We start from the raw sequence: 14,194 nt of genomic DNA, 5'->3' as shown, positions 1-14,194 counted from the left end.
ATAATGTTGATTACTTTATATGCTGTTTGTGTACAGAGGTGTTGGTGCCATGGAGATTGTTGCCATGGATATGAAGGTGAGCGGGATGTACATTGCCAGGCAGCTGAGCTTCTCAGGGGTGTCTTTCCGCATTGAAGAGATCGGACTGGATAGTGACTTCAAACTAGTCTATAACAAAGCTGCCAAACTGGTGAGCAATCAATTCTCTCACAAGTTAGGATTAGCTGTTAACATAGTGTCTTTAATATATGAAGGACATAAAATACACTGTACTTTATACTGATCGTTAACGTCTGACATCTGTGTGCAGTGGGCGGAGGCGTTGCAAGTATTCATGCGTGCCGCCGATGAGCTCGGCCTGGTCAGCAGAAAGTCTCTGTGGGGGCAGTTCTGGTCATCTCACCAGCGCTTCTTCAAATACCTCTGTATCGCTGCCAAGGTCCGCTGCCTGGTGGAGCTGGCCCAAAAAGAGCTGGAGGCTGGGAAGGTCAGCACAACACACTTTTGAAGACTGTTTAATGTAGTAGAAATTTCAAGAAGGAACTGAATTTCTATAGATGTTGCATAAGTGGTAGAAGAGACACTCAAGACAGACTTTTTTTTTTACTTTTAATGCTCTGTTGATACATAGTATTGACAGTATTTTTTTTAGTCTCCATAGGAACAGCAAACATGTTATCATTGAATCATGTATTCATGTTATCATTACATCTTAAAGTAGAAATTAGATTATTTTGCAGGACTTGAGTGATGTAAACCTGTGGTTTTGCATGTGTCTGCTTTATACCACAGTGCATTGTTATTGGCCTGCAGTCTACTGGAGAGTCCCGTACCAGAGAAGTCCTAGATGAGAATGATGGACATCTTGACAGATTTGTTTCTGCCGCAGAGTAAGTGCAATAAAATACTCTGTGTCCGTGTTAATGTTGAAAGGCTGGTCACAAACAATTACGTGACTGGGTTGCAGAACTGTATGAACAATTAAATGTTCAGCCGCAAGTTATTTCAGAATTAGTTTCCAATTTTACCCTTTCGTACCTTTCTGATATCTTTGAACATCTTTGTAGAGGTAATTTTCTGTTTGCTGGAAGCCATTGCAGTCGGGCTTCTTCCATTTCATTATGTTGCTTCATTGCACAGCAAAATTATTTGCCAACCCTGAGCACATCCCCCACCCATAGTTCCTATACCCATAGTTTCTGTAAAATGATAGATATTCATGCCAGGCAGCTTAAAGTCTTACCATTTGTTCTTGGTTATTCCAGGTAATGTTTTTCTTAACAGGCAATATTTAACTAACAAAAAAAAAACAAGAATAAGAAGGTACAAGTGCTAAGTGTTCTGAACTTGTTTGATCTCTAATCTTTTACAGTAGACATACCTGAATGTCTGAGCATATTAGATCACATACAACATGTTCATCAGTCCATCAATGCTTCAGAACTATAATGAGGTCATATGTTTTGCTTTGCTGTCAAAATAAGTTTATTTGTCTTTCTCTCCTTTTCGTCTTTGCTTTAGGGGAGTATTCCAGTCTCTTGTAACAAAACATTTTCCTTCAGAAAAACAGAGGAGAGAAAAGGCACCAGGGAATAAGCGAAAACGTAAGTGAAGAGGAGGATGCATGTGTACACCTAAATGCTATTAGAATGGTTTTCATACTGTCGTATTCTCTTTTATGTTATGACCAATCAGTTGACATGTCAGGCATATAGCCTATAGTTTCATATTAATAATTGAAGATTTTTGTATTTTTGTGTAATATTTGGCATCTTTGGTTTACAAAAAAACTTGCTTTCTCATAGTGTTATTTATTTGCCTCAAATCATCTCGATAAATGACACAAAAACTGTTTTTAAGTCCAGTTGTTTCTATGCTCTAATTTTCAATCAGGGAAGCCTAGAGTTCGGCAGCCCAAAGTATCCAAGCACTCAGTGGACTGCAGTGGTGTGATCAATATCATAACTGATGACAGCAGTAGTGAGTCTGATGCCCTCGACATGGACTCCAACTCCTCACCAGATTCCCTGTTAGACAATGACGATGTCATTTTTGTGAACCACACTAGCATCCAGACAGGTAGGGAGGTGCTTTTTTTTTTTTTTTTTTGGTTTGTTTTTGGTGAAATAGAAGTGTGTTTAAATGGGAGGTTAGGGCTCAGTTGGTAGTGCAGTTATCCACAAACCACAGGGTCAGGCCACATGCCAGAGTGTTCTTGAGCCTCTTCAGAAGTTGCTTGTGATTTGTTATTTTTAGTGACTTTTGCCTCTAAGGTTTATACAGCTAATATTCTCTCTGTTTATGCCCACAGCAAGGATAGAGGAGATGAAGCAAAGCCTCCTCAACAAAATATCTGAACTGGGAAAAGAACTACCTCTCAATACCTTGGACGAACTCATAGATAAGTTTGGAGGACCAGATAAAGTTGCAGAGGTACAGGTTTTAAACAGTTCTCCAGCTGATGGAATTCACATGTTATTTAGGTGTCACCACCAGCATTTATTTCTTTATATATTTTTGAGAACAAGTGAATAAAGTAATTTCTATTTTGTGTGTGTGTCTAGATGACTGGTCGTAAAGGTCGCGTTGTTCGGCGTCCTGATGGCATTGTCCGTTATGAGTCACGGGCTGAGCAGGGTCTCACTATTGACCACATAAATATCAAGGAAAAAGACCGCTTCATGGGTGGAGAGAAGGTCCGATTCAAATTGATATTAGCACTGTGTGGATAAAAAAATAATGACTTGAATCACTGCGACCTGTCGAAGAATTTTGTAGCTTTATGATCATCATTTGTTAAAATCTATTAATAATTTAGACCCCTTTCTGTTTTCCAGTTGGTGGCCATCATCTCAGAGGCAGCCAGTTCTGGAATTTCCCTGCAGGCAGACAAGCGAGTGAAAAACCAGAGGCGCAGGGTCCACATGACCCTGGAGCTGCCATGGAGTGCAGACAGAGCTATTCAGCAATTTGGTGAGTCAGGAAATGTAATCTTGCATTGAGTCATTTAAAAGTAAAGTGGCTCAAATACTCTAGAATGAGGCAAAAAAGACATATTTCTTTTTTCTTAAGAAATTCAACTGTGTTACATGTCATCATGTAAAAAAAATACTCATTGCGGCTCATCTCTTAATGTTGACCTATATATGGGTTTAGTGTAATTTGCTATTAATGGTAACTTGCTATGAAAAATTGTGAGTTTTTCAACTGCACCTCATGATCTAATACGTTATAAGTTAGATTTTAACAATATATGCCTTGAACAATCCTGCAACTTTAGGGCCGGAGGGATCTCTGGCATTGGTCAATTGTTGTTTATCAGTTAGAGTTCACACCCAAACTGTACACACGCATAATAGTTGCTTCCTGATGTCAGAATTATTTTATGGACTTCTGCTCAACTTCTATAGACAGCGGTGATAGGCTAAACTGCAAACAATAGCTTCTTTTCTGTTGTATTTTATGTTTGGTTCTTAATACTAGTAAACTGTCTTGAGCTGTTGCACACACAAAGAATAATGTTTATTAGTTATTATTTTATTAGTTTAGCAACTAATTGCTTTACACTTCAGCAGTATTAGCTGTGTGAGACAACATCACAATCATCATGGATATGGTTGGCTCTCTATCATTGTAAAGTAATGGCCTTTCAGTTTTAAGGAATTAAAAAAGTAAATTGGAGTATACAGTTAGGGTGTACTGTATCCCTCCCATGTTGTAATGTTTAATATATACAGATATGTTTTGTCATCCTCTTTTGGTTGTCCTTCCAGGTCGCACCCATCGATCCAATCAGGTAACAGCCCCAGAGTACATTTTCCTCATCTCAGAGTTGGCTGGGGAGAGACGATTTGCCTCCATTGTGGCTAAGAGATTAGAGAGCCTGGTAAATATCACAGCCTCATTCATGTAGATGTACTTCACAAGTATTTGTATTGATGTTGTATTTGTTTATTCTGCACAATTATTTGTCCCACAATTCCTTCATTTTTCCTTTAAACTCAATGAACTATGTCTCATGGGAAAATGCCCTTTTTTTATCTTCTTATCTTACGGAGTCTGAGAAGAATTGTTCAACTGTAAACATAGAGGATCTGTACTGCATGTTTATTGATATTTACTCTCTGGGTTGCAATTGACAATGCCATTTGCTTCTTTACCCTTCCTTTACCCTCTGTCCTTCCTGTTTCTTGGGTATTCAATGCAATAGAGGCTCTCCATAATGTCTCTTTCATTGTTGGTTCACTTGAAGTTACATCAACTTTTCTCCACAAACCTCAAGAGTCTCTGGGTCTTTCCCTTCTCTAGTTCACTAATGGAAAACTGAATAAGCAGAAAAAGCAAAGGGACTTGTCTGGATAATTTATGAGTCTACAGTTATTTTCCACAATTATCAATGCATTTCAGCACTAGCAGTCATTTATTTCCACAGTGACACAGCATGACAGTTCTTTTGGGAAAAGGGCAAGGAGGGTACAAAGGGATGGCGGTTCCAGGAAGTTGTTCCTGTGTTTGCCATCTGCGTTCGGTAAATCTACATCGAGAATAGGTCACATCTCGCCTGCTTGAACCTGATACATCCCAAATGCACAGACAGTATCTTTGCAGCTGACTGATTCTAGATCAGCAGTCAAGTCATATTTGGCTGAGACAACAGTTTGTTATGGTATCTCAAGGCATTTGTTCTGGCTACAAAGCTGGTCTGCTGCTGACAGTGCATGTCCTTTATTTTGCTTCACCCCTTCACTTTTCACTTGAAATCTTGAAAATATACTTGAAAACAGGCTGGGATCTTAGATATACTCACTAACAAAATTTAAATATAGATAAGATTTGTCTACACTGGCTCTGAATGTACTTTTGGCTGTCAATTTGCAAAATGTTTATAGGAGTCCTATTGAGGTACAAATAAATACTCAGTAGGCAGTAAACGAAAGGTTTCTCTTCACACCTCAACCTCAGACGTTTCCTGTAACATCATGTGCATGCACTAGGCTGTATAGTAACACTAACTGGTGTGTATGCGTGTGTTTGTAATGAAGTGCTATCCTGCTGTGTAATCCAGAGAGGTTGACCCGTTTATATTAGATAGGTTAAGTCCTGGGTTATTTGATTCAGTTCTATTGTTAAGTTGTAGATTCAACATTCACAAATTGAATGTGTTTACTGGCTACAGAAATGCAGGTTGTATAAAGAGCTGTAACCCATTGATGCTTAGATGTCTGTCAGCTTAATTTCTAATAACAACACTACTGCTAATCCACTTTGCAGGGTGCATTAACTCATGGAGACAGAAGAGCCACCGAGTCCAGAGATTTGAGCAAGTATAATTTTGAGAACAAGGTAAGCACGTGTGTGTGTGTGTGTGTGTGTGTGTGTGTGTGTGTGTGTGTGTGTGTGTGTGTGTGTGTGTGTGTATATATAAAATATATATATATTTTTGTGTGTGTGTGTTTGTGTATTATGTATATTATGTTTTGATTGAATTTCCCCTTTCTTTCAGTATGGTACCAAGGCCCTAGATAAAATCACCAAAGCAATCCTTGGCCATATAGATAACAAGGTCCCCCTTCCTAAAGGCTACCCCGCAGGCGATGCCAACTTCTTTAGAGGTGTGTTTGAGCTTTAGTTGAGCAGCATCTGGGAACAGAAAAACTTACTGTAATCTAGCACAAAGGCTGATCAGTAAAACAAAGTTGTTGTTTTTTTATAATTCCAGATATGAAGCTTGGCATGATAGATGTCGGCATTTTCTGTAAGGACCCTCGCCTTGGGATAAATACTGAGAAAGGTAGAGTAACCAAGAGTCATGCAGTCAGATAAATTTTGTGCCTATAGCCCCTGAAATTGTTGAACTAGGACACCTACTCAAAAATTCAAATCAAAATTCAATGTCAAATGCATCTGAATTAACTGTTTTCTGTTGTTTTTATCTCAGACTGCAGCATCACCAAATTCCTAAATCGCATCCTGGGCCTGGAGGTTCACAAGCAGAACTATCTTTTTCAGTACTTCACTGATAACTTTGACTACCTAATTGAAAAGGACAAGAAGGAGGGCAAATATGACATGGGGATCCTAGGTACAGAGCTGTCAGCGAAAAATACAGTTTTTTTAGGTTTTATCTGAAGGTAAAACATGTAGTCCAAATTGCAAGTGTAAGACCACAGGAATGAAATCTGCTGTCACAATAAATAGACTAATAGAGTCATTTAGACAGCAACTACATTATAAATCATTTATATTTCTGCTGCTTTCTTCAGTTATATCTATCAGCCATAATTTCCTAAATTAAACTGTCTGTAACATGAGTAATTGTATTTGGTTCATTTCTTCTGTTGTGTCCCTGGCAGACCTTGCCCCAGGTAATGATGAGATCTATGAGGAGAAGCAAGAAACTTTCCTGACAGCTGGAAACCCTCAGGATGGACAAGTTGTTCTCTATAAGGTTACTGTCAGAATAATGCTATGCTTTGTTGTGCCTGCCAAGAAAGCTAAACTGTAATGAAAAAGAAAAACTAATCTGCTCCCTCTTTTGAATAAAATTCATTAAGGCCCAAGGGACAAAAAGAATGAGAAAATCATGTTTACAGAAATTGAAGCTAATTAACATAGCACTAACTATACGTTTATGAAGAATGTCTTGACATGATTTGAACTACAGTTTTTGCATTCAAAGAGATTATGTTTCACCAGCATTTACATAGTTAATTCAAGTAGTTAGCTCTGTATTATGAGTTTTGATTGATGTCACTTGGCTAGCAGCAAGACTGTGATCATATAGGCTAAGCCTAAGGCTAAGGAGCCTATGTATATACTAGTAGGAACCGTGGGAACAGGATAATCACTGGTATCTTTTGCTTTTAGCTACAAGCTACAGGCTAATCTCCATTTGATATTTCAGAGCTAAATACAGAGCATATTGCTGCACAGCTAGGACCAGTTTTACAAGTACTGTATGTTGTGTAGATGCCTTAACAGTGATGGACAATAACTTGTATTCTCTTACAGTATATCTGTGTAACTCTGTTCTGAATTACTTGTTAGATCATGCTTGGGTTCCAATGCAAGAGCCTATCACAATTTCAAGACAGCAACTTGTGGTTGCTTGACTCTTTGTCTCATGCTGTAGTCTCTGATCTTTTGTCCCTGTAGATCAGTGTGGACAGAGGTATGACCTGGGAAGAGGCCTACAACAGGTCACTGAAGCTCAGCAGTCCTGAGGAGGGATTCTACCTGTCCCAGAAGGTGAAACTATGCTATAATAACAAAATGAACCCAGTCATTGGACGATAGCAACATAACTATGGAGTGGGTGTTAAAGAAAAAGGATCATCTTAAAAAAAAAAAAATCACTGTCTGTGTCAACTTTTCACAGCTGCGAGGCAACCATCCATGTGTGCTGCTAGCTGAGCAAGGAAGAGGCAAGAACTTCATCCTTTACAAGCCCAACATTGGCAAGCAAACCCATCCTGAGAGTCTAGAGAACCTGCAGCAGCGTTACCGAAAGGTAACAACTTTTTGTCTTCTGGTGTGCCAGTTATGTCAGTGACTATATAGTATAAGTCTCCTTTTATTTGACAAAAAAAAAAAAAAAGATTTTAGGTAAGGTTTGACAGAAGCCTCGGTTGGATTAGTAGAGATAACATAATTTTTACTATAGTAACTTGATTTGCAGTCACTGTTTGGATTATTTAGCAAATGGAGTCGGCTCCCCCCTTGTGGCCACGGAAAAGAACTGAACTGAATGTTCAAGGCAATTCCAAGCTGAACAATAGTATATTAAGGGAAACATGCCAACAGTGATACAGAAGTTAATTTAAATTCCTGATGTTTATTAAAGCTGTAAATGTTTCCGTCCCTACATGAAAAACGCAACTGAAAAGAGTCATATCCCTTGAAACAATGGACACGTTTTATTAATGGCATAAAGCTACAGTATGAAGTTGAAACTTAAAGCTCTTTCTGTTTAGTATTATGACAAGTTCTAGGCTGATTTTGGTACTTTACATTTTCAAGGTGTCTCCAGAAGAAGCCAGAGACAGTTGGGACAACCAGTTCGGCTTCTCCCTCAAGAAGTGTAGCCATGCCAATTGGTAAGCAGGAATCCACTATGTCCCATGTTATTATTGTACTTAATAGGAATTGGTGAGGGTTGCGTCAGGAAGGGCATCCGGCGTAAAAACTGTTCCAAATCAACATGCTGACAATGATCCGCTGTTGCGACCCTGAACTCACGGGATAAGCCAAAAGGACAAAAAAATGAGACCATTCCTAAGGGTTTGCAGATTACTTGAGAACTACTCATGAAGCAGTAATGTGCAGTTCTCACATGCACCCTTATCACAGTATGACACGTTAACTGACAGTCCTTCCATGTGGCTGCAATAAACCCTTTCTGACAGATAGATTTGCCTAAATAAGGCTGTTTTTGTTTAAGCATATGAACGATTTGTCATATTCTTTGTCCTTTCACCAGGAATGGGAAGTGTAAGAAAATAGAGGAAGGCCAGGAGTGTCTGCAGGGCATGCGCCTCAGACAGTACCACATGTTGTGTGGTGCTCTACTACGTGTGTGGAAACGTGTTTCTGACGTGGTGTCTGACATCACCAACTCGAGTATCCTACAGATTGTCCGCCTTAAAACCAAGCAGCATAACAAGCAAGTTGGTTAGTACAACCCTCATTAGCTTTAACATTTTGCATAATTTGCTAATAATTTGTATAATTTTGAGAAGATCTCTCAGATTATAAACTGGGAAGAAAGTCTATAATCTCCAATTTAAAAAAAAATGCCTAGACCACAGTTTTAAATGTGACTTTGATCTTCTAAATAGTTTTGAACTGGAAATAGGATGCTGTTATATTTCTGAGAAATTGAGGAAATGAAATTGGTGTCCACTTTTCGTTTCTTCTACTCTGAGCACAAATTTGACACTTAGTGTTGTGAAATCATCAAACCCAAAACACAAAATATGTTGCAGTTTAGATAAACATCCATGAAATTCAACAACTTCAGTGTTTTGTTATACACATATCTCATAAACACCATCCTATTACTAAGATCGATAGATAGTAAGATAGATTGTATAATGGGGGGAATAATCCTTTGCATTCATTAATAGACTTTTCCGTTTACTGCTGTTAGTTCATACCTTTAAATAAAATTAATATTGCAAAAAGATCTGGTTTAAGATTGTCGTGTGTTTTGAAACGTGTTTATTTAACAATTAATTTGATAAAATCCAAGTCCAAGTCGTTACCTGGAACTCCTCTTCTGTTCCAGGTATCAAGATCCCAGAGAATTGTGTGGCACGTGTGCGTGAAGAGCTGTTGGTAATGGATGAAGAGGTTAAGAGGAAGCGAAAGGAGAAAGAGCAGCTAGCGGCTGCGGAGCGCCTGCGTAAAATGGAGGAGAGCAATCACCTCCTAGCAAGTCTGTTCAACCAGAAATCTCAGTCTCACAGCCCGAATCAAATCCTCAAACTAAACCAAAACTCTCTACAAGGGACACAGACTGGAAGCCTCGCTCAACTACAGAGAATACAAGCCCAGCCCCATTCGACTTTACAGCTCTCCCCCCAGAACTTAACCTTACTGTCTTTACAGAACCAATCCCAGCAACGAACCCACAATAACTGGGCCAACAATTCCACCGCAACAAACCAGGGTCATCTGCCCAATGCGGTTAGCCTTAGCTCCACTTACTCTCAGTTTTTCTCCCCGTCTTTTTCCTCTTTTCCACAGATGAACTCACATCTTTCACTCCAACAGAGCACGCCGTCTCCAAACTTGTCTTCCAAGAATTCTCTGTTTGAGATCTTGGACCTAACTGAAAGCTCCCCGTCACTCTCCCCAGACAGCACTGAGGGTGGGCCGGGCTTGGACAGTCTGACAGGACACCCAGCAGCATTTGGAGATGACTTTACTCCAGCGCCTGTGATTCCCCAGAAAACATCAAATACACAACTACAGCAGCCTCTTTTGATACAACAGCAGCAGCAGCAACATCTGCAGGCCACACAGCAGCAACTCAACCACAACCTGTTAGCCAATAACCATCCACAAGACCTTTTAGATTTTTTTGACTTGTCCCCGGGTCCTGAGATGCCCACACAGAAAGCCAGCCCTTCATCCTCTACCTCCTCCTGCTCTTCCTCCACCTCTTCTGTGTCAAACAATCTGGTTTCACAAGTCCCCAGCCTCATGCCCACATCCAGCATCAACCCAACATCCTCCTCATCTTTCTTCTCCAGCCAGCCCTCTTCTGCATCCCTGTTTTCTAATTCTTCCTCTAGCTTTTCTCCCAGCTATTTGTTCTCCCCATCAGACACTCTCTCTTTACACAATGGCCATTGCAGTTCTGGTGCTCTCGATGTTCGCGAGGCTCTGAACAGCATGTTACAGGCTGGTCTGGACCGCAAGTCTGTCATTCATTACCGGCAACAAGACTAGGAACTTATACAGCAACGGCTCATTTAGACTTTTCTTGTTTTCTTTATTTTTTCTTTGCTGCTGATGTTTCACGATCGCACCCTTGGACCTACTCCTTCTCCCCTCAGGGCCTATAGTCACATCACTGCCTGTCCTGCGGTCAGCTCCCCCCCACCCCCCACCCCCCCACCCCACCCCCCTCTCTATCCACCTGTAGCGTTCACCTCCTTGAGGCGGTTGAAGTCATGGCAGGCTTGATCAAAATATCAGATTTCTACACCAAAGTGTGTCCTCCACATTGAAAGGCAGCTGCAAAAAAATAAAATAAAAATGTAATAACTGTATTTTTTTTTAACATATGAGCTGTCAAAACAAAAGCTCATCCATTGAGGTGTGGAAATCTTTTATAAACCTCCCGCTGCTGATTTTTACGAGGTATGATCGGTGAAGTTGCTGGAAGCTCTAAATGTCTTTCACCAGTTAAAACTACATCTTTGGACTTTGCTTTACTTCTGTCTCGACTAAAACAAGGCTTGGTGTGAGTGTAACAATGATAGCGCTGAACTGGAAGAAAAGATAAAAAAAACACATAATATCTTTTAGCTGAATTAGCCATGAAATGCCTCAGTTTTCATTCGTTTTTTCTACATACGCCCTCTTGTATGTCTCCCTGCTTATATGAACACTAGTGTGAGAAAAAAGGGAGAGGAAGAGCAGTCTGCTGTTGCAAACAGTGCCTTTGTATTAATGCAGTCTCTAAAAATCCATGTAGCCTAATGTATAGATTTGTATTCTTGAGTGCTGGGTTTAGTTTTAATTTAATATGGTTTATTTGTATTTAACTTTTAGCCCCCACAGTGAGTCAGGCATCATTTGGATTACACTATGCTGGTGACAGGTTTCAGGAAGAAGCCTCCAATAAGCCTGTGTGTGCTTGTGTGATTGTCTGCGTAGCTGCAACAACGTGCTACGGTCAGTATAGCACAGATTATTTAGCAGCATGGATAAATATTTTCTCCAAATATTTTACTACCCTTTTTTTTTTTTTTTCAAGATAACAGTTAGCGATGTGACTCCTGGTTAGATATGGTTTTGAATTTCTCAGGAAAGTGTTTTGTTGATTTTTGTGTCATTTTGACCAACGTAGATACAAAAGTTGTGAGTACAGTGGATAGCAAAGAAAATCACGTTTTTATTGTCTCTAGGTTCCAAAAGTAAACACCTTGACATTTTAACTAAAGCTTCACTTTGATAACAGCAGTGAGTTTGGTTTATTCTCCAACACTAGGTTGAAGAGAAGTTCAAAATAACAAATATCTGATTAAATGTTTTTCCCTTTCAGGTGTTGACGCTGTAAGAGTATTTGAGTAGTGGAGAGTTGTAATGTCCACTGTGTATGAAAGTACATATTTAAAAACCTGTGATATCTGACCATCTTTGTGTGAAAACGATGCACTGTAGTTGGTTCGTAACAATATGTCGGGATAAATTCAAGTCATCAAAAAGCAATAAAACCATATTCTACACTTGTGATGAAGCAGACATGCCTAAGTACTGTTTTTGATCCACGGACAAAGCTTTGTTGCTCCTTTGCATGGAATGAATCTTCTCATTTCTGTTGTGCTCTATTGTCTTTTAGTTAAACGGATTCTAAAATGCTTACATCCTTTGTATAATAATTTTTTTACGGGATGAACGCAATGCATTCTTGATGTTTTAGTCATTGTTATTATAAAAGTTATTGTTATTTATATTTAAGGGATATTTAGATTTTAGATATATTATCCTGCTCATTAGAATAGTTAACAAAATGTTTGGTCAGGGAAGTTTTAAATTTTCAAGATAACTGTAAAATAAACTCTATTATAATCTGCCACCAAATAAGATTGCACTGTTCTGTACTGCTGTACAGTGTCTGGATTTATTTCTGCTCATTTCAGTTTTGCTTTTCTAAAGTTGTTTCTCCAACTTGTAGACCTTTGTCTGGCCTTCAGTTCGCAGAGAGATACCAAAGTATTCCTTACACACCCCTGAAGTTACTGGTCCTAAGATATTAGACCTTTTATCAATCTCAGGAAGAAACCTACAAGAGGTGTAATGGTGGGGCGTTAGCAGAAATATATAATTTCCCCTTATAACAGTGATGAAACTAACAGATACATGTGCTATTTTTTTCTTAACTCTGTGCTGTGACTCTTGCTGTATTTTTGTTTTAGACTTAATGTGATGGGTCTGTTGTTTGTCTTTGTGATGATGTCAGTGGTTCTAAATGTTTATGCCTTCTTAGGGCAAAGATAAAAGGCTATTCCTTTTTAAGGAGTATTATTTTGTTGTGACCGTTGTTATTTTTATTTGTGTTGCAGTTGTTGGACAACTCCTGGTAAAGCTGACAGACCTTTGAGTTGATTTGCACCCAGGTTACACTGAAATGTGCAGTTGACCTGTCCAAGCCTTTAGCCCTCCCTGTACCTAAGATATATGTACGTTTAGACTGACTCAGTTGAGTTATACAGATTCTTGTTGATGCTTTTTTTATTTGCAACATCTTACTATACCATGTTCTTGTCATACCCTGGTTAATTTTGCTTGTTAATATTCCTAATCAGGCACATTCCGAAACATCAGCCTGCAAAAAAATTTGCCTTCACTTCTTTGATTTATTGTCACACAAATAAAGTTTTATGCATTTGAGGGATATAGATCACATTTTAGGAAGAAAAGGCTTCTTTTACGAATCATTTATTAGCATTGTTAAGCCTTTTCATCATTTTGCACTAAGAATGGCATAATCAAGTTACTGTTCTCTGTTGGTTAGGGTCATGCATTGCAAGCTTGCGTTTCTGATCTTTAATGGATTGCTCCTTGTAAACTGTACCCTTTTCTCTTGTTTCTCCACCATTTGCATATTATATAAATGTTATCACTCAAATAATTTATTGCTAACAAAAAATGAAACAAAAACATGCTACTGATTGTACGTATTTTTAAACAAAGCCTATTTTTTCTGTAAAAAAAAACTGTGTTCAGCACTTTTATTCTGGGTTTTGCTTTTGTTTTCTATATATTTATAATTTAGATCCAAATGTATATATTGTAACATTTGTGCCTTTCAACTAATTCTTTAAAAAGGTTTTCTACTCATTAAAGGAAGGAGTATATAAAATTGCAATCTTACCTTTGTAAACAAATAAAAACTTGAAGATTGCTTTAACTGGGTTTGATTTGTTCCTCATTAGTGATCTAATTTTACTCCACACAAAAAACATTTCTTTTTTATCTTTGAGTGTAAAAATGTGATTGTCCTGGATGGGGCAGCAACATAAAGTAAACCACAAACACAAATACTACATACAGCTCTATCACAGTTTGTCATTAATAAATAATACATAAATCAGTAAGATTACAATAAAAGAAGGAAATATACAACCATAAAATATACCAAAATTAACTCGCAATAGTAAAACCTGAGTAAAGCCCGCACACTCAGAGACAGGTGACGCACAGAGATCCTGTAGTAAAGTCATAATTATTGGAAGTTTATGGTAATTTTGTGTACAAAGAAGTGACACAAGAAAACAGTTTGCATTTATTGAAGCAAATAAAATAATTAAAATAGGATAAAGAAACTATAAATGGTTGAGAACATTCTGCATTTTGGATCGGTCATATTATAGCTAATACATTTATATAGGGGCAGGGGCTGGACTGGGTAGGACTCAAAAGACAACAACGCCTGACTTTTTAACAGAAATACTAAGCT

The 14,194-nt window shown here is 38.5% G+C and overlaps 1 protein-coding gene across 6 annotated transcripts in view; it reads left to right on the top strand.

The window, feature by feature from the left end:
• The window catches only part of sbno2b (strawberry notch homolog 2b), a 56,157-nt gene extending 42,512 nt beyond the window's left edge, over positions 1–13,645 (top strand). For all 6 annotated transcript variants that reach the window (XM_067512083.1, XM_067512082.1, XM_067512080.1 and 3 more), the window contains 19 exons: positions 37–190; positions 311–487; positions 793–890; positions 1,522–1,604; positions 1,894–2,079; positions 2,312–2,433; positions 2,565–2,696; positions 2,838–2,973; positions 3,774–3,886; positions 5,272–5,343; positions 5,504–5,612; positions 5,720–5,791; positions 5,939–6,082; positions 6,354–6,448; positions 7,156–7,248; positions 7,379–7,510; positions 8,020–8,096; positions 8,480–8,670; positions 9,287–13,645. In XM_067512083.1, the coding sequence (XP_067368184.1) occupies positions 37–190; positions 311–487; positions 793–890; positions 1,522–1,604; positions 1,894–2,079; positions 2,312–2,433; positions 2,565–2,696; positions 2,838–2,973; positions 3,774–3,886; positions 5,272–5,343; positions 5,504–5,612; positions 5,720–5,791; positions 5,939–6,082; positions 6,354–6,448; positions 7,156–7,248; positions 7,379–7,510; positions 8,020–8,096; positions 8,480–8,670; positions 9,287–10,455 (3,355 nt within the window). In that variant the 3' untranslated portion in view covers positions 10,456–13,645. The remainder of the gene's footprint in view (positions 1–36; positions 191–310; positions 488–792; positions 891–1,521; positions 1,605–1,893; positions 2,080–2,311; positions 2,434–2,564; positions 2,697–2,837; positions 2,974–3,773; positions 3,887–5,271; positions 5,344–5,503; positions 5,613–5,719; positions 5,792–5,938; positions 6,083–6,353; positions 6,449–7,155; positions 7,249–7,378; positions 7,511–8,019; positions 8,097–8,479; positions 8,671–9,286) is intronic.
• Positions 13,646–14,194: the final 549 nt, after the last annotated feature.

The sequence above is a fragment of the Channa argus genome, chromosome 8, assembly GCF_033026475.1.
Source record: "Channa argus isolate prfri chromosome 8, Channa argus male v1.0, whole genome shotgun sequence".
Taxonomy (NCBI): domain Eukaryota; kingdom Metazoa; phylum Chordata; class Actinopteri; order Anabantiformes; family Channidae; genus Channa; species Channa argus.
This window is presented reverse-complemented; position numbering and strand designations above follow the sequence as displayed.